Source organism: Glycine max, chromosome 20, assembly GCF_000004515.6.
Source record: "Glycine max cultivar Williams 82 chromosome 20, Glycine_max_v4.0, whole genome shotgun sequence".
Taxonomy (NCBI): Eukaryota; Viridiplantae; Streptophyta; class Magnoliopsida; order Fabales; family Fabaceae; genus Glycine; species Glycine max.
In genome coordinates this window covers 43,689,464-43,709,224 of record NC_038256.2, presented here as the reverse complement: position 1 = coordinate 43,709,224, position 19,761 = coordinate 43,689,464, and the positions used below count along the sequence as shown (strand labels likewise).

Below are 19,761 nucleotides of genomic sequence, written 5' to 3'. Positions count from 1 at the left end.
TTTAAAAATTCATAATAATTATGTCCTTCTATTGAAAAAGAAATAACATTAGTTATTATTTTTAATGAAAAATTTAAATCAAATTCTTTATATTTTTTTCATCAAGTTCTTCAATACTAAATAATGACACAGAAATATTTATTTAATTTTCTGCAATATATATTTATTGAATGTTATTATAGAAAGAACATCATGTTTGATTATTTGATCTGAGAATTTAATGGCAAATATAGAAGAAATTTAATCTAAGTTTTATCTTTTCTAAATTAACCAAAGAAAAAATTATGGAGAGAATAGATAAGATAAATTAAGGACATGTTGGATTTAAAAAAAAATACTAGCAACATACTATTAATTATTATTTTTTAATCTCTATGCAAAAAGTTTTAAATGGCATAAAAATAAACTAAAGTAATAAACAAATCTCCCAAATGGAAACACTTTAAAGGCTCAAAGCCATTGATGGTGGAAGAAGTAAGTCAGGTCGTTCATTAGAGGCCAATGACCCAGTCCGTATAAAACCTAAATTAGCTTGACTCATTTAGCAGAAAGATTATACTCAAACTTTTTTTTATAAAAAACATTTTTAATTAAATAAGTCAGACCACAAATTATAAAAAAGTTTGATGGATTAGCCTATTTAGCAATAATATTTTTTTAATAAAAATATTATTATTAATATGATATATAATATTATTATTTTAAGAAAATTATAAAATTATTTTAATAATTTGACATTTGAATCATTCTAATATTTGAAATAGGTTAATTTATATAAACATAAATGAGTAGTAGAAGTATATGCTCTTTTCTTTTGACGAGACTTTAAAGACTTTTGTAGTTTGTAGGTAAATTTGGTCCACATTCTTATGGTTTAAAATTACATTATTATTTTTAATGAACACCTTTTGCTTTATCAAAGAAAAAAAAATAGGAATGCAACACATCTAATTTTGAGTAACATAGCAATAACATGTAAGTCATTACTTTACACTCTAATATTTCAACGCATAATAATTTTTTTGGTACACTTTTTAATATAAAACAAACCTTTAAATAGGCTAACAAATCAAGTCCAGCTTATATAAAAGCCAAGCTTAAACCTAAAAAATAGGCTCATGATAGATTCAGACTTTGGCCATAGAAATATAAAATAGGTCAAACCACACTTGGGTAAAATTCACCCTGGTCCATGCCATTTCCATCCCTGGCACCCTTAAAAAAAACTCGGTTGTACAGTACAGCCAGTATGATTCTCGGTTGTTAAGGTTCACAGCCGTTTTTGATTCACGAGCCTCCAAGGCTTCAACAATACTGCATTGGTATAAATAGTTCTCCATCTCTAATAAGAATGGTTCTATTTTTGTTTCTCAGATTGTTCTATATACTGAACTCGCTATATGTTGGTGAGATGATTTCTTTGATCATTACTCTCACTTTTTATTAGCACAAGCAATGCGTAAGAGAGCATAACTAGAGCTTCTCTGATACTTAAGGTTGAGACTTGAGACTGTTCTGCTTGGAGCTCTCGCACATTGATGACCACTGACCATAAGGCAATAACAGCGTACAGAATTTAGTTTCTTTTCATTTCAAAATAGCTCTGGTGTCTCACTGTTCATCTGCCTGGGCATTTAAACTGAGCACCACTGAGTTGAATTGCAGTGCTTGACGCAATTGTTAAAGCTAACAAACGCTTGAAGCAAAAGTTGTAACTGAAGTAACAACGATAGCTTAGATGGCATGGCATTAGTGACAGAGCCAGCCACATCATAAACAATATTAAACTGATTTTTCTTACTAATGCTACTGGCCTCTATTCACATGGTTAATGACTTGATATAGCAATAATCAACTCTATCGTCCATGTGCAAGAGTAGTGGATTAGCAGAAGGCAAATTTCCATCCTTTAGGCTGCAAGAACAAACTGAAAATCACGAAATACTTTTTTAACTCTTTGCCATTGTCCTGTTAAAAGAAGTGACAGAAGAGCATGATGCATCATTGAAATTGTAACCAAAGATTAAGAATCAATTTAGCAAAAACAAAACTAAAATGGCAATGAAACGAAAAAAGAGTAAGGGTGAAAAGAAAATCATATTACCAGTGATCATGGAGATATTTATGGGGCTATTATCAGTCTCAATTTTGAATTCCCAATTGCAAAGGCTTCATGTCACACTTAATATATTTTAAATTCCTTAGAGTGCTGTTGAGTGTTGACAGTAACCATTGATGATAATCAAATAACAGAACCTCTTCCTACCAGTAGTTGCTACAAGAACATTCACCATTTCTAAAATGGTGAAACCTCTTCCTATCTCTGACAATTATCTCTTGGTCCACTAATTTAGAAATATACTTGAATGCATTATGGCAGTCCCTGCATATCCTCAAATTTTTTAAAACCCAAATTGTAGCTCCTAAAGACAGTTTCATAATTCCATAAACAACAGCAAGTTTTTCGCTATGAGTAGACAAAGCATATTCCTTTTGTTCAGATTCCATATCATGTAATACAAACTTTGGATCAGGAACATAACCCAATTTCCTCATTTCATGTACCATTGCTCCAGATATCTGTACACTGCATGCACCTCAGAGTGCACAGCATCATCAACCAAAAAAGGCATGGACCATGCTTTCAACCTGAATCCAACTACAACCAGGTTCCTTCTTAACCACTCGCTCCCTCATTAATTTTCTCACCCTGGCAACTTCATCCCACTGACCTAAAGCGGCATACATATTGGAAAGGCTTATGTAGGTTCCATCTTGCTGTGGCATAAGCTCTAAGAGTCGTTCAGTAGCTTGAATACCTAATTCCATGTTCCCATGGATCCAACAACCAGCAAGAAGAGCCTCCCAAATTGGTGCACTGGGCTCAAAAGGCATTGATTAAGTGGCATTCTTTGCTTCTGAGAACATACCAGCATGACATAACAAATCAATCAAACGAGAATAGTGATCCTCTTCTGAGGTTATACCATAACGAACATGCATTGTATCAAAATAATGGCGTCCCTCTTTGACCAAACCTGCATGGCTACATGCAGAAAGAATTGTGAGAAAAGTTATCCTATAAAGTAATATATTTTCCTTCAACATCTTTTCATAAAGTTGAATCGCTTGGACACCATGTCCATGCTGTGCAAGAGCTGCAATCATGGCATTCCAGGATACTGAATCCACATACGGCATTGTGAGAAACACTGTATCAGCACCTTCAACAGGCCCACACCTTGAATACATTGTAATCAGTGCATTGCCAACTGAGAGGCTTGAATCATGACCTAATCGGATTATCTGAGAGTGTAGTTGTTGTCCATTGTCTAATGATCCAAGAACAGAACAAGAGGCAATTGCTCCAGCATATGCATAATCACACGGTTCTAGTCCCTCTAACTTCATCTGGTTGAATAACTTCAAACCTTCTTCTCCAAAGCCATTTTGCGCTAAGCCTGATATCATCACAGTCCACGTTAACAGGCTCCTCTCCGGCATCTCCCTGAAAATGGAGTTAGCTTCCTCAATGTGTCAGGCATTGACACACCCAGACAAAATCGCATTCCACGAAACAAGATCTTTCATGGGCATCTTATCGAAAACTCACCTCGCCTCAACTAATTTACCACATCTGGTGTAGAGAGTAATCAAAACATTATTCACATAAAACAAAATGCTGTGAAGGCTGCACCACTGTTCTGAGAACGTAAGCATGCACCTGTCTTCAAATATTGAACAACCCAGCATTAGAAGCAGCACCAATTACACTGGTGTGTACTCATCCAGCTGAATTCCCAATGAATGCATTCTCCTCAACAAGTCAAACGCCTCCTCATAAAAACCACGGTGCACATAGCCAGAAATCATGGCATTCCATGCAACAGCAATGTGATCAGTCATTCCTTCAAGAAGCTCACGCGCTGCAACAAGGTCATCATTCCTGACATAGCCAGCAATGATGGTAGTCCAAGCAGGTTCATCCCTCCGACCAGGAGGCACCTCATCAAATAGCTTCCTAGCAGCAGCCATCAACACACAAGAGTCCACCAACCACGAAGAGGCACAACAAACATAACAACTCATCAAAGCATTCAAAACAGAAGGCACAGAGAGTGCACCCCACTTGAGAACCTCACAGTGCAATTGCTGACAATGCCTCTCTTCATCAGCTATCAACGACAGGGCACCAAGAACGCTCGAGAAGGTAAATGGGTCGGGGACAAAACCAAGGCTTTTCATGTGTATGAAGAGATGAAGAGCAGCATGACCATCATGACTGTGGGAAAAGGCTGTTATCATGGCGTTGTAACTGACGGTGTCGCGAATGGACAGTGGTGTGGCGTTGAAGAGTAGGTGGGCAAGTTTGACGTTGCCCGCGGCAGAGTAGGCAGAAAGCATGGTGGTTGTGGCGACGATGTCTGGTTTGGGAATTTTGTCGAACAGGTGGCGGGCGTAGGAGATGTTGGAGAATTTGCAGTAATGATTGATGAGGCGGTTGATGATGAGAGGGAATGGCTTGAAGCCGGAGGTGAGGATGTGAGCGTGGACGGCACGTGTGAGGGAGGTGTGGGTGAGTTGGGCCAAGTTACGATTGCCCATTGTCCAAACGTTCTTGTTCGAGGAACGTAACAGTGACAGTGCCTCCGCATTCAAACAAAGGGACTCTCTTAGATTGTAGGTTAATATAATTCCTTTTCAAAATCCCTCACTTTGTTTGGTAATGCTATATTTTATACGATGAAGAGTTTTATCTTGTGGACATTTTTTTTGGGACACTTCCTCGCCCTCAACGTGTCTTCTTCGTTTGGTTCTTTTTTATATGCCTAATGCTAGTAGGTTGTTTTGTTTGGTAACAGTGTTAGTTTATTGCTAGCTTACCTTCATGTTAACGGTGTATTTTGGGATAATTGCGAAAATTATATTATTTTAATAATTAATTATAACCAGAATTAATTTTTATTTGAATGAGTTTGTTAAAAAGTTATTGTAAGTATTTTCTAATGATTTTAAGCCATCATAAACTAATTCCATTGATTTATTTTATTTTTTACTTTAGAAGCTTAAATAAAAAAATAAGTTAGGAACTTATTAAAAAAATACAAATAATTTAAGTGCTTACATAGTAATTTATCCACAAATTTGTCTTTTTATTCATTGATATTTTAATATAGATTATATTTTCCTTATTAAAAAAATAGGATTTGATTTGTAGAAACAAAGATTTTAAACAGTAAAGAGTTATGGTAACATTTTTGAAGAATCTACAAGTAAGATTCATAGGCCAATTTGAATTAGATTTGATCAAATTCATGATTGAACTTGAAAATTATTATTTGTCTATGTTTGAACCTCAATTTTTATTTCCTTTTATCTTATTTTAATTTCATTTTATTATCAGAGTTTATATATGAGTTAAGTGCAAACAAATACGCAGAAGAACTAATAAATAAAGAAAATAACAAAAAAAAAGAAGTTCTAAATATCTTCAAACTGACTAATTGTAGCATGACCTGTGTTTCAACATGATCACGTTGAAACATAATTTCAATATGATCATGTTGATCTTTCAAAAAAACTCATCATTAGCGTCACTAATTTCGGTTGATGTCACTTCACCCACAACTTAATATTATTGTAGCATTTTTGTTGATGTCATTTACATGATTTTCTATTCTGGACTTTGCATTGATTTTTTTGTTAATTTTTAGAAATTCATTTTGTGTAAAGTTTCTCCATTTAAAAAAAAAGTTTTTGAACACACTCATGCGGCATGTGCCTTTATCAAAATAAATATTTATTTAATAGATCAAAAATATGAAAGTATACCAAATTTTGAATGCAAATAAAAGTCATTAAAAGGTGATTAAATATGAAATGGGAAAAAAAAGAAGAGGAAGGCGAAAAGAAGCGTTGAAAATGTGGTTGAATAATAATCAACTTGGGTGGCGTATCTGACGCCGAGTGACGCGAGTACAGTGGACCCCACTATTCCCCAGGTGCAACGCGGGAAGAAGGGAACGGAAAGGAATCAATCAATCACTCCTTTGACTCATCATTCATTCCTTCCTTTCTCTTCCTCCTTTCATCATTCCTCATAATCGCACGCTTTCTCTTATTCTTTCTCTCTTTTTACACGCTAATCTTCGTTTTCCACACCTTCTTCTGCCTTGGTTTACTTTCCAGTTCCACCCAAAGCAGCCAACCAACCAACAAACAACACAAGTCGCTAACTAATTTCGATCCTTTTTTTTTCTTCTTATTCTTGTTTTTACCACTTATGTCTATGTAACTACTTTTATTGATATGTGTGTTTTTGTTGTTGTGTTTTGGAATTTTCAGTGTATCCAAAGGTGAAGGTAAGACACGACGACGACGACGCTGAACTTGGTCTCAAAGCTTTCCTCTCTCTATATCTGAAACCATCTCCTTCTCCAGGTTATTTCTAATTTTCACCCATCTGTTTTTTTTTTTGTTTTGTTTGTTTGTTCTAATTTACAACCAAACTGTTATGAAGAGCTTGAATTTTTTTGTAAGAGTTGGTCCTTGGCATTAACTTTTGATGTGATCGTGTGCATGTTTTACGTTCCCTAATGTTTTCAAATCGCCACAGCAACTTGACAATTTTAAATAAATTTTGCTCAGATTCTCCTGTTTTTGTTCTGGCTCTCTGTATTGAAACTTTGGCCTTTACTTAACCTCTGGAAAATTAAGTCCATTGGCTTTGCAGGAAAATTATGTGAAGCAGTAGTTGGGGTAGTAATCACATGGATCAGTGATGCTACTATAATTTCCTTTTCTATTGTTAGTTTTAATTAGTTCTTCACTTTCACTATAGTTTTGGCCTATTTTGGAGAATGAGAGCGTGGTTTGTATTCCATAAATGCAATATTGACATAGTATGTAAGACATTCGCATTCTTCTGATTGCGTGCACAATCTGGTTAGCAATAGTAAAGATTTTGGGGGTTATTATTACTGAACATAGAATTGAATCGATATTATTTGATTTTACAGTGATGGACCAGAAAGTTGTCTCTACGGCATCCATTGTCAAAGCACCAAAGTGTTATGTGCCTGTAACTATTCCAAGAGTACTTGTAACTGAAGAAGATTCTGGAGACTTCAGTTCGGTATCTGATTCCTCAGGAGCTACAGGATCCGAGAAGGATGATAGTACCGATGAAAATAAAGTAAATATTAGAGCCAGTTCGATCCCACGCCCTCGTGCTGTCATTTCTAGTCCTGGTAAAATGTCATATTTTACATTATTTTTTGTTAGATTTACATGTATACCACTTGCCTTTTGCAATTGGAATATCTGAAGTTTATCTGAATCTGAAGATCATAGGAACATTTATGGTTTATAATATGGGTAAGAATGCCTTGGGTTTCTTTTGATTGGCCATTAAAGCTGAGTTAAGTACTTGCTGGTAGAGATCCTGTTAAAAGAGATATGGAAGTAATTTTTCTTTTATTTATCCATTTGAACTTCCTCCAGAAGGATGTAATACTCCATTTTGACCTAAGCCTAATTTTCAGATAAAAACCTAAACCTAATTTGCAGTACTTTAGAGGTAATTGAAACTCAAAACTCAAGTACTTTGCATGGAAAGAAACCTTGGACTACTTGAAAGAATATTTCAGAGTAAACTGAATTTATAGATTGTGATATTGGCATTTAAACCTGTCAAGGAATATAAAGCAGTGCTATAGGAGATTGTTTTAGGAGTGTACCATATGTAAAAGCTATCAGTATCATTGTGTAAGTGCAGTATGAATGGAGGGCCATCATCATGTCCATTCTATGTGATTTAGCTTGACCACTTCATTTCCCTCTAATAAATAATTCTGAATTTCTGAACAATTGTAATGAAGCTTTTTGAGGCATACCACCGTTCTAAATTCATTCAGTTAGGAGAAATTTAGAAGATGGGTTTTGAAGTAAAAGAAATGCATATAAAACTCCCTTTTGAATCTCACTTGTGGTGGTTTAAATGCTTTGCTATAGTTTTTTTTGAAAAGCAAATGCTTTTCACAAGTTCAAAAGTGAAATCTTCAAATAACAAGGGTAAAACCATATTTGACCAGATATTTCAAGTTAGCATACCATCATATTAGTTTTGCATTATTACATTGTGCGATGGGACCGATATTTTCTTGACATTTTATATACTCTCCATTTTTCTATTCCAAAACCTGAATAGTGTGTTACATATAGGTTGGTTTTCCACCTTTCTGTTTTAAATCAATGCAAATTAATAGAGGATTTGCTTCAAAACCAGTGGTGCACTTAAAGTGAGAGCAAGGGCTCTTGAGATATCTATCACATGGTCCTGCCCACTCATAAGAAACCTAATTTTTTTTAAAGTAGCTTTAATTTCAGATTTGGCTTATGGCGGACAAAAGACAAATCAATTGTTTATTTTACTTGTGCAATAATAAAATGCTTTAGCAAAGGAATTTGGATATTTGTAATTATCGAGAGCACCATAAATTAGTCGAGTGCTGATTCTAGTTCTTTCTTTAGAGATATGAAAAATCAGTGTGTGGGCTAGTTCTCAGTTTCTTATGTGATATCTTACTCTAAATTCTGTCTCAATTTTGCATTTAGAAAATGACATGATGATCGGGAATAGAAACAAGAATGGAGATGGAAGACTTTCTGCTTCAAAGAATGGCGGTGTGTTAGAAAATAGACATGCACACTGTAAAGTTAAATCACATGACGTTACTGATATTCCTCCAGACACAAGAAAGCAGAGGGAGCCAGGGTCTAAGGATAAAGCTGATCCTGTAGGAAAGAAAAAGGTCCATAAAGGCAGCGTAAAATTCGAAAATGCACCCTGGAAATTTTAGTTCTGGAGAAATCTAGGAACATGACTAGTTACCAGTTTTTGGCCATCAAAATGTGATATGATCTTAATCTAGGACTAGGTCCCCTTCCCCCCCCCCCCCCCCAAAGAAAAAGAGAGAATAAAATGGTGCATGCTTTGATGTAACCACTCCGGCATGCTTAATACTACCTCACCAATATTTTCAATGTTCACTTGATGGATGGATGTATGAACTGCTTTGTAAGATTGTTTAAGTAAAAAGACATTTTGTAGCAGTGCTTCATGATATATCATGTATCTACAACCAAATGAATATTTGGGAGGCAAGCAAGAAGCTTAGAAATTTAGTTAAGGATACTATGTTTTGTTTTTGTATGTAGATTAAAGGACTGCTTAAGTTGTTCCAGATTTTCATGCTAGCTGCTCACTTTGGCTATGGCTTTATTATCGGTATTATTTCCTTGTACAGTGCTCCAGAGTTGGTAAAGGGTCGCTCATTGCAGCCGTTAGTTGGCAATCCAACAGTAATCTGATCTTCTTCCACAATGGAATGATTGATCCATTTGGGTCACTTTTATAAATTTTTTATGAAAATAAGTTCATTCTAAAATAAATTACTGGTACGAATATGTTTTTGACTCAAGATGAAATATCTATTTTGATTTGGTGTTTTATTGTCATATTTTTTTGGTTAAAAAAATTGGGAAAGACTTCCCCGTAAACCAATAATTTATAATTGTTGGTTCAAGACAAACAAGTTAAATGCATTTTGTTAGATTGTTGAGACTAATAATTGACTAATTATGCTCCATGAAACAACAAAAACACATGGCGGTAGATGGAATATAAACAAACAACAACCTTTAATTATTGGTTCAAGTAACACGTGCCACATGTCTTGGTCACATATAAAATGATAACATCAATTTGTTGGTTACATAATAATAAATATGTTTTGCGGGTTACTATTCACTTGATATGATGAAACAATAAATTTATTTTGTTGGTCACCATGTATTATTTTGTCGCACTCGGAATAACATTTATTTTGTCGCACTGTGCGCTCTCTCGTCTTACCAAGAGTTCACTTGTCATGTTCTGTCCATCAATCTAAAAGACCTTGTGAAAATAAAATTGATTCCATAAATATAAAATGATGACTGTCCAAATTAAAATAAAATCATGTTAAATAATGAGACAAGGGTTGTATTGTTTCCACTTATGTTGTTTCACTTTCTTTCTTTGTATTGAGATACTTTGAGATATTTCAGAATTGGTGAGCTCTCTTTGCACCAACTATTGAAGTTTTGCTAGCTTCCAAAATTTGGAAATTAAATAAATGTTTTGTAGTTCTTATAGTATCCTTATTTGAAACATTAATTTTAAAAATTTTATACGTGAAACATTATTATAGTAATTGAGTTATAAGTATTTTTAGTATGTCTAGTTAAGAAAATTTATTTTCACTACTGAAATAATATTTTTGTAGGTAATTTTTTTCATAAGTTGATCTTTTGTAATTTTCACTACTATTTTTTTCTCGTAAAAACTTAAACTAAATAGTAACTAAATTCATATATTAAAATTTGTGTAGTCTTTTTGATAATGAAATTAAAATTTTTGTGATTATATAATTTATTCTTATTGTAGAATTTAACTTTAAGTTTTATATTTAAATTATAAATTGGTAAATTAGAAATTATCTAGTCAGATGGCTTCTTCCTCCCAGTCCTCACTAAGTGACATTCATTTTGAACCTATTGACAATGAAAAACATATCTCTTGGTATGTTTGAAAATAAAATAGAGTTAAACTTACAAAAACACAATTAATAATATTTAACAAAAATAAAGTATACAAAATCACATACAATATATCAAAATTATAAATAAATTACACTTTTACTGAAAATCATTTTAAAAATATTACATAAATCTTCACAAAATAGATATAATCATATAACATAAAAATATATATTACATATTCATCTAGTTATACAAATGCATAACATTTATCTCTTAACATATAAAAAATGAAATGGTAAGAAAACACTCAAATCTTCTATGTATTTATTGAAAGTGTGAAGAAAATTGAAAAAAAACTATATTTATAGTTACAAATCACGTTAATGCAAAATTTTATTTCGATGCTAAGTATAATGTTGTTTTCATGTGATTGTACTTGAATCATTGTTGTTTCATATATTCGAACAATTTTTGATTGCGGATTCTGCTGCATATAATGAACTAACGTCATTGGATTGTTGTATTAACAAACCAATAATTTCAAATTACTGAACACGCTGGTATGACAAATTAGTAATTTTAAATTATTATTTTCTTTTGACATGACAAATTAGTAATTTTGATTTGTTCCTTTAAAGCGTTCATCCAACAAATCTAATTTGTCATGTTCCAATCAACTATTAGCACATCTTACTCTCATAAAAAACACAACCAAATCACTCACTCAAGTGATCTAATAGTGTTTAAGCAATTTTAGCATCTACTAAAAATTATAACATTGTATTTATGATAAAACAACTATTTAAAATTATTGTTTAATTATTAAACTCATACCAATACTTTATTTTTTAAAAAACCTATTTTAATAAAAAAGTTTATAAATGAGACCCAAAAGGATCAATCACTCTCCACAATGTGTATGTAATTTTTCTTTTGCCAATCTGGCTGTATGTTCTTGATGCGCAAGTCCTCTTGTACCAGGCGAGTCACCGTTTTTTAATATTTGCCATCCAAATAAAATTCTCCTAACTTTAAAATCAATTTTAGTTATAATCAATTTTATGAAATTATGTTAATTTAAAAATCAATTCTGTTCTTGCACATCCAAATTTAATCCGGTTATCGTAGAAGTAAATTGTTTTAAGAAACTATGCTCAAAGGTCAGTGTCACTTTGCCATTGTAGATGCTAAATTTAAGGGAAAACGATATTTACCTTTGTGACCTTTTAAGAAGATCGTATCCTATTTTTTCTTTTCTACCCATTATTTTTCAAAACTTATTTTATTCAATATTACCAAAAAAAAACCTAGATAATAAGAAATAATAAGAGAAAAATAAAATAAAATAAAATGAAATTAACAAAATATTAAAATATATTAAAATGATAAGGCATGATTTAAATAACAAAGTAATAGAAAAATAAATTAATATTACAATTATATCTATCTATACCTAAATATACGGAGCTTATAAGCTTATAAGTTTGACTTGCATTGAATTTCGAAAATTTGATTTAAGCATTTATTTACAAAGTATTCGTACCATTTTCTTTTATTTTCACTTTTCACATAATTTTCTCACTTATGGGGAGAAAATTATTTTTTTCTTCTCACTTTTTCTTATTTGTTGCTGGTGAGAAAAAAATAATATTTTCTTTGTATTGTTTTTCACTTCAGGTGAGATTTTTTTTTTTGTCTCTGATAAGATCTTCTAGATTTTTTATAAAAATATTTTCAGAATTTTGTCACCTCTCATGATAAAGAAAAAAATATATATACTTAAAAAATTTCTTTGTTGATAAGATTTTAGGATCTCTTTCAAAAAAATATTATTAGATTTTCTTTATTTGATAGTGTATTCAAGATATATTATATTTAAATAATTTTATATTATGTGAAGAATATAACTATACATATATAATGATAAAATTAAATTTATAATACGAATACTGTGATTAGTGAGATTGGAATGATCTTACTTTGAAATCTAAATTAAAAAAATATGACTTTTTTTTTTACAAAATTCCTTTTTGGGCATTTTCTTGCATGTTGAAATACCAATTGTAAAAGTATATGTTCAATGGAATAAAAACAATTGTATTGATAACTTTTTAAATATAATATAACTTAGAGAAGAATAATAGAACGAAAATAAAAAAGAAAAAAGTTTAGAGAGAATAATAATTGTGTGTATTTATTATAAAAGAAATAATCTATTTATAGATACAAAATATAATCAAGAAGTTAAAAAAATAAATACAAATGAAGATAAATAACAAAGATAAAAAAGATATGATCATTCACAAAAGATTATTCATAACAATGTTGAACTTAATTAAAAAAGTGTAACATTTTTATTTCTGTTTCCATTTTTAGAAACAAAATATAACACGTACTCATAAAAAATCAACATTTTATCTCACTAATTATTATAATTTTAATTATTAAGAATTCGAGTTATATGAATAAAAAAATACAAATAAAAAAGAAGACAACATTAAAGATTATTATCTTAAAATTTTTGACCATGATAATGAATAAAGTGATGAGATATTTCATACTAATAACATCAAAAAATAATCCAGATAAAATATCAATTTTGTATACATAAAATATTGTAATATATTAGATTGAATTGATTAAAAAAATGGAATTAATTTATATACATAAAATATTTGTGTTTAGTCATCTAATAAGATTATTTATCTTTATTATCATAATCAGGTTTAAGTTTAACTGTATTTTTTTTTATTGGTATGGTATGATACATAGGTGATTTTTATACATGTAGTTTTAATCATTTAAATTAGGTCCCCATACTTTTTAAATAAATTAAATCTGGTCTAATTAGTAACCTGAACTAAGGTGGATTACTTTTTGTCGGGTGACAATGGACTCAAATCATATAACATGTAGGAATTTTCCTGTAGGCTTAACATTTTTTTTTAATACATTCAGCAATAAGAGGATACAATCTAAAATATCCTTATATATAACTCATATGGATTGGGTCTTATGGATTAATAATATGTAAACATTTCAACATGTAATTTTTGTATTGTTATTAGCACAGATAATAAACAAATTATGTTAAAAAATAATTAATATTAATATATATATATATATATATATCACTAAAATTTTTAATATATATTTAATATATATATATATATATATATATATATATAAATTTACATATTGTAACAATTAATTTTAATTAAATAATATTTTTTTACATATATAAATTTTAAATATAAGTTTGCATATATATTTAATAAATTTTTTTTATATATATAAAAAATATATTATTAGATTAAAATTAATTATTATAAAATTTATTATATAAACTTATATGTATATTACATTATAATTTTTAGTATTATATATATTGATTAATTATTTTTTAACATAATTAACTTGTTAGTATCTTATTAATAACTTTAAAAGTGAAAGGTTTTAAACCTACAGGAATCACTAATTTTAAAATCATATTTTTAATAACCCATGTGATCTCATAGGAATTGACAATTTTTATAAGCCTATATGGATTACGAAGAATTCTTATATTATGAATGACTAGATAAAATATTACCAAATAATTTTTTCTTTTATATTATGAATGAAATGATATAATTTTTTTTTTAAAAAAAGGGATAAAATATTAATAGGTGGACCAAATTTCATAAATTTAAAAAGTATAAAAGGCTAATTTAAGCAATTAAAATCACAAACACCAAAATATCTCATTTCGTGGAATTTACGTGCAGACAAATATAGTTAAGCCATATAATTATAATTTGTGGACAAAGAGTGACAGTGGAATGGGGGAGGTTTAAGAAAAGGGAGAAAGGTGAAGCATGCTGCTTCCTCCATCCAGCAGTATGATATCAACAACACAGTCCCAGGCAAAACAAAACTAACACAAACAACATTAACAAAAGGAAAAAGAAAAAAAAAAATCTCTCTCTGTCTCTCTTTCTAAAACCTCACCCTCTGGCTGTGGTGCAGATCTCAAGGGGGATCTGAGGTGAGGTTTTGATTGGGGAGGAGGGGACAAGACGCCTCCTTTTTAGGGTTTTCTGCAATGGCCACGCACTTTCCATTTCCCCTCTCCGCTGCTCAGGTTCACTTCTAACTTCTTTTTTCTCATACCCTTTTGTTCAAACATTCTGTTTCACCTCAAAAGAAACCTTTTTGTTTTGTTCAGGTTGGGACTTACTTTGTGGGGCAGTACTACCATGTTCTTGAGACCAACCCCGAGTTGGTGTATCAGTTCTATTCTGATGCCAGCACAATGGTACGCATCGATGGCAACGCCAGAGACACTGCAACTGCAATGCTGGTTCGTTATTTCTATTTTAAGTGCTTTTTGCTTTTTCATATACCTGTATTTTTTGCCCTTTATGTTGTGGTTTGGAATATAATTGCATTATTGGAAATTGATTATTTGGAATATGTATTGAAGATTTTCAGCTTTTCTATTATAGCATTACTTATTTGGAATATGTTATTGTGTAGTCTATAATCTTTAGATAAGGAATTCTGAGTGCTGTTTTTTATTGCTTTTTGTATATTAGTCGATTTATTTATTGGTTGAAGCCTTGAAGGGATTGGGTGTTCTCTTCTGTTTTGTACTTGTGCAATTATAGTGAAGCTCTTATTTCCCCCCAGAATTAAAGAAATTTCTCTCTGGGCAGCAAATCCATGCGCTTGTTATGTCACTCAGTTTTATTGGAATTGAAATCAAGACAGCACAATCTCTGGAATCTTGGAGTGGTGGAGTTCTTGTCATGGTTTCTGGTTCTGTGCAACTTAAGGGCTACAATGTGAGGAGGCAATTTATGCAGACGTTCTTCCTTGCACCCCAAGAAAAGGGCTTCTTCGTGCTCAATGATGTTTTTCACTTTGTGGAAGAGGAGCCAGTTCATCATCACCAACCTGTATTTTTAGCTCAAAGCAATCTTGATTCAAAATTGAATGCTCCTAGCACAATTAACAAACCAGGCAAGTTCTATTTCCGCCTCCGGGTTCTTGAGTTTTGATTGAATCTTAATAATTATTTCTTCACTTATTAGTTACTGTTATTAGAAGATAAATGAAAATATATTGTTTCTGTTGATACACTTTCTTAGAGGTTAGGTTTTGGTGACTGTGTCTTTCTACTGTCATGGATGCTCTGTTCTTTTATGGGGATTGTGGATCTGATTTTTGTTTAAAATCTGACTTACACTGTTAGTCTAACGTTCTCTAGTTGTGTATTCTTGTCCCAGAGAGGATCTGGTACTTCTTTATATTATGTTATGTTCGAATTTATTCCCTTATTCCTAAGTTGTTATCATTTTCACATCCATTGCATCTGGTGCTACTGATACCTTTGTAGCTTATTAAGTTATTACAGGTAGCCATGTTTGTTGTTTATGCATAGTCAATTGTTGTATTTTCTACATCATCATCCATCAGTCATCCATTTTCTCCAGCCATTATCACATTCACAATTGGATTCTTGCTGTTATCTAATTGAAATTTAGCATTTAAGCTATGTTTTAATAAATTCTAAATAAACACTTATAGAAGAAACAATAAGAAGGTAAAATAAAATAAACTTTTCCCATAAGTTAAAATCAACTAATGTACTTCAACAAAGTTCTCTCATCTAACTTCTTCAAAAGTTGATGTTCATAAGTTGATTTTAACTTATGAAAGAAGTTTGATTCATTGTTTTTTATTTTCTTTTATCCAAATAGGGCCTAGTCTCAATGGTAAATATAGATTCTATCAAAGAGTTGAAGCTAAATAAATCTTAACTATATATAATATGAATTTTCCTTGACAAATGGTTTGTGGTAAATTTATTTTATAATGTAAAATGGAAAGTGAAGTTTAATTGCAAACTGCATTTATTGTCAATAAATGTTAATATAAAGCGCGCACACATTAAAAATTCAACAACTTTTATTGAATAGAAATTTAGGTTTTATAACCATTGTGGCTGATTATGGAGTGTAATTAATTCTTGAAACTGTAGTCTTTTAAGTAATTCAGATTTATGGGTATTACAGTGTCCAACCACCTGTTAGGTGGAGATATACATGCAAGGGACTTTGTTGCTACGAATGAGGTCAAAGAAAATGGCGCAGTCAACAATTATGGATTTTCACATCAACAAATGCTACGAGTCCATGATTCTGAACATATTCAGGAGGATGTTGTTGCTGAAGAATCACATGGTTCATTTCAACCTACTGTGGATGCTGTGCAAGAACATGTACCTTCTGCTGAAGAATCTCCTGAGGAGCCCCAAAAACATACTTATGCTTCCATAGTATGTGTGAACTAACAAATAGATTACTTTCTGCACAATGTTTTCTTTTGAGATTCAGTTATGACTTTGGAACTGACTTTGGAACTGACTATGTTATGAAACTGTTGGAAGTTACGGGTTGCTAAAGGACAAGCTACACCATCTGTAGCTTCTCAGCCATCTCAGAAGAATTTGACTTCTTTAGACTGGGATCATGCTCCACTGACTAATAGTCAGCAGACTACGTCATTTGAAAGGTCTGAAACTGTTGTAGTGGAGGAGGCTCCCACAACAGAAGATGAAGGTTACTGTGTGTACTCATTGAGACTCATTAACTCAATTTAGTATTTTACTTTTTTGGATAGTTACTCTTTGGTGTTGATTTATGACAGCTCATTACATCTTCCTTAACTAATAAGCTAATTTGTTTAAATGAATCATTCACTTGCTTACATGTAGTTTTTTATTTTTATGATGTACTTATTTATTAGTAACTCATTTTATTTGATATAAAATGCCTTCAGATGAAATCAAATCTGTTTATGTGAGAAACTTGTCTCCTACTGTGTCTGCTTCTGAAATTGAAGAGGAATTCAAGAATTTTGGCAGGATTCAGCCTGATGGTGTAGTCATAAGAAGTCGCAAGGTAGGTCTTTAGCTCTTTAAATCATAGTAGCAACCGCATGTGTTGGTGCTGCTATAGTGGTATCACACTGTGGCTCCCTGCTGCTGCTGCGTGGCCTGTTGTGGAGCAGTTTCATTTAGCAGTGTGAATTGTGGCCGCTTTCATGTGAATTTGTGGCTATTTTTTTTGCTATTCAGTCTACTACAAATGAAATCTCTCTTCTTCTCCTGGAACAGTGTCATTTGTGGTGTTTTATTGGGACAATCTTGGGATTGACTACTATGCTTCAAATAACCATATTATTTCATTAATTCATTTATATCCCATTGCAAAGCTAAATTTTCATTTTTCTCCAGGATGTCGGAGTTTGTTATGCATTTGTTGAATTTGAAGATATGATGGGGGTTCATAATGCAGTCAAGGTATGGATTTTGTTTTAAATGGTTATTTTATGATATCAACTGCTTGTGAATTAATAATTAGGATGTAATAACACACCTTATGAAAAAATTAATGTTGAACATGTCACAATGATCGCAAGTTTTCAATCTGCATTTTTTCTAACAGACTCAACTGTTTCTGGTCTTTGGTATATTTCTGAGTTTTCACCTTACAAGTCTCTTTTTTTCTGATTTCAGAATCTGTTGGCTCATGTTTGTTTTGTATCTTTGCAGGCAGGATCTGTTGAGGTAGCAGGAAGACACGTATACATTGAAGAGCGGAGACCAAACAGTAACATCCCTTCACGAGGAGGAAGTATGCCTTCTTTTTAAGTTTTGCTTCTTTTTTATTGTGTTTTTTCTTCCCCAAAATTTCTGGCGTCAATGTCCTTGACTCTTAGGTTATATAGCATGGTTAAAATACTACCAATTTGCAAATGAGAAATGAGTTGATTATACTTGATAGGACTGGTAATGGATTCTCAAACGCAGTTCTGAGAAATAACAGATAATAAGCTATAAGGGGTCATTATGTTTGCCATGGTATATGTTAGCATCATGTTAAAAATCCATGTCAGCAGCATTAGCTCTCTTTTTGGTGGGCTCTCCCAAGTGACATGGACAAAACATTTCATTTAATTGTGTCATCAATTATTCAAAATGATACCTTGTCTAATGCCTTAACACAATTTGGCCATATATACGGTATCAATAATGTTGACACTGGTTAAGCAGAGATGACCACTAGCCACCTTTTTTGGCCCAAGATGCTTGTTTTGATCTGCATAGTCGAACTGTTTATAAACTGCTTTTTCTGCTGTGTAATTTGTTATGTTATGGTTGTTCTCACTTTATTATGAACAGGGAGGGGTAGAGGTAGGAGTAGCTATCAATTATCAGAGGCACAAAGAGGACGTTTTGGTCCAAGGAGCTTTTGCAGGGGAAGTGGCCAAGATGGAGGTGAATGGGAGTATAACAAACCCAAAGGAAACGGTTTCTATAGACAAAGTACCCGTCAAGAGAGGGGATATTCTTCAGGGTATCAAGGGCCAAGAAATGGTCAGAACCCTGCCGAATCAGCATAAAGTTTTAAGAGAATCAAATTTTGAGGTCCTGATACTATTTTCAGCTTTAAATAGTAGTCAGTTTCAATAGATGTTAAGAACCAAATATTGATATTTTTTGTCTTAAACTATGATGTTCGGGGAATATGATTGTTATATATTATTATTTTTTTTAATGTAAGGGGGCTTTTTGTTTCATTTATTTGTTCAGGAATCTTATGTTTGGTTGGGATAACGTTTGGCAGTTTTTCTCGCCATTGAAAATCTTGTTATCTTTATCTTTACCTTCACTTCAGAGTTAGATTACATGATACATGATATTGTAAAAGTTTATATATTGATTTCAGGTCTTTGGCATTGCCTTTCCCACTATCTTTTTTATTTAATTAAACTTGGTGTCATTTTAATTGATGCATTTTTTAGTCTTACAGGGAATGTTGTATACTTTCTTGGAGGAAATATGCGAAATAATAATCGGTTCAAATATTTTTACCTTTTTTTTTCTAAATCTAATTGTGTATTGGTAGTTATTTTACCTTATGGTTAGGAGTATTTTAGTAAATTATGCCTTTAGAAGTATCTCAATAAATCTAAAGATATGTAGGGTAAGTTTGGATAATTTTTGCATAAGCACTTGTAGGAGAAAAAAAAATAAAAAATAACTTTTTCGTAATGCATAAGTTAAAAATTAAAAATTTATTTAAACAAACCTATAATTTAATAATTTTAAATAGTATTAGTAGTATA

General features: G+C 31.7%; 2 protein-coding genes and 1 pseudogene across 4 annotated transcripts; 2 read left to right on the top strand and 1 right to left on the bottom strand.

The window, feature by feature from the left end:
* Positions 1-937: 937 nt before the first annotated feature.
* Positions 938-4,815, bottom strand: LOC100812730 (pentatricopeptide repeat-containing protein At1g25360-like; annotated as a pseudogene).
* Positions 4,816-5,893: 1,078 nt separating this feature from the next.
* Positions 5,894-9,292, top strand: LOC100784229 (uncharacterized). Its single transcript, XM_003556293.5, has 4 exons — positions 5,894-6,228; positions 6,346-6,441; positions 7,020-7,250; positions 8,617-9,292. Coding segments are annotated over exons 1-4 (573 nt in total). The 5' UTR covers positions 5,894-6,227; the 3' UTR covers positions 8,862-9,292.
* A 5,087-nt stretch (positions 9,293-14,379) lies between these two features.
* On the top strand, positions 14,380-19,212 carry LOC100783698 (nuclear transport factor 2). Of its 3 annotated transcripts, none has more exons than XM_003556292.5 (9): positions 14,380-14,707; positions 14,792-14,926; positions 15,282-15,588; positions 16,644-16,906; positions 17,018-17,189; positions 17,410-17,531; positions 17,867-17,932; positions 18,185-18,266; positions 18,815-19,212. In XM_003556292.5, exons 1-9 carry the CDS (start codon positions 14,669-14,671, stop codon positions 19,033-19,035), a joined length of 1,407 nt encoding a protein of 468 aa, XP_003556340.1. In that variant the 5' UTR covers positions 14,380-14,668; the 3' UTR covers positions 19,036-19,212. The 3 variants fall into 3 exon arrangements, with proteins under 3 accessions (XP_003556340.1, XP_006606347.1, XP_014628427.1); XM_006606284.4 differs by having other exon boundaries at positions 17,018-17,195; XM_014772941.3 differs by lacking the exon at positions 14,380-14,707 and having other exon boundaries at positions 14,791-14,926; positions 15,256-15,588; positions 17,018-17,195.
* The last annotated feature ends 549 nt before the right edge of the window (positions 19,213-19,761 follow it).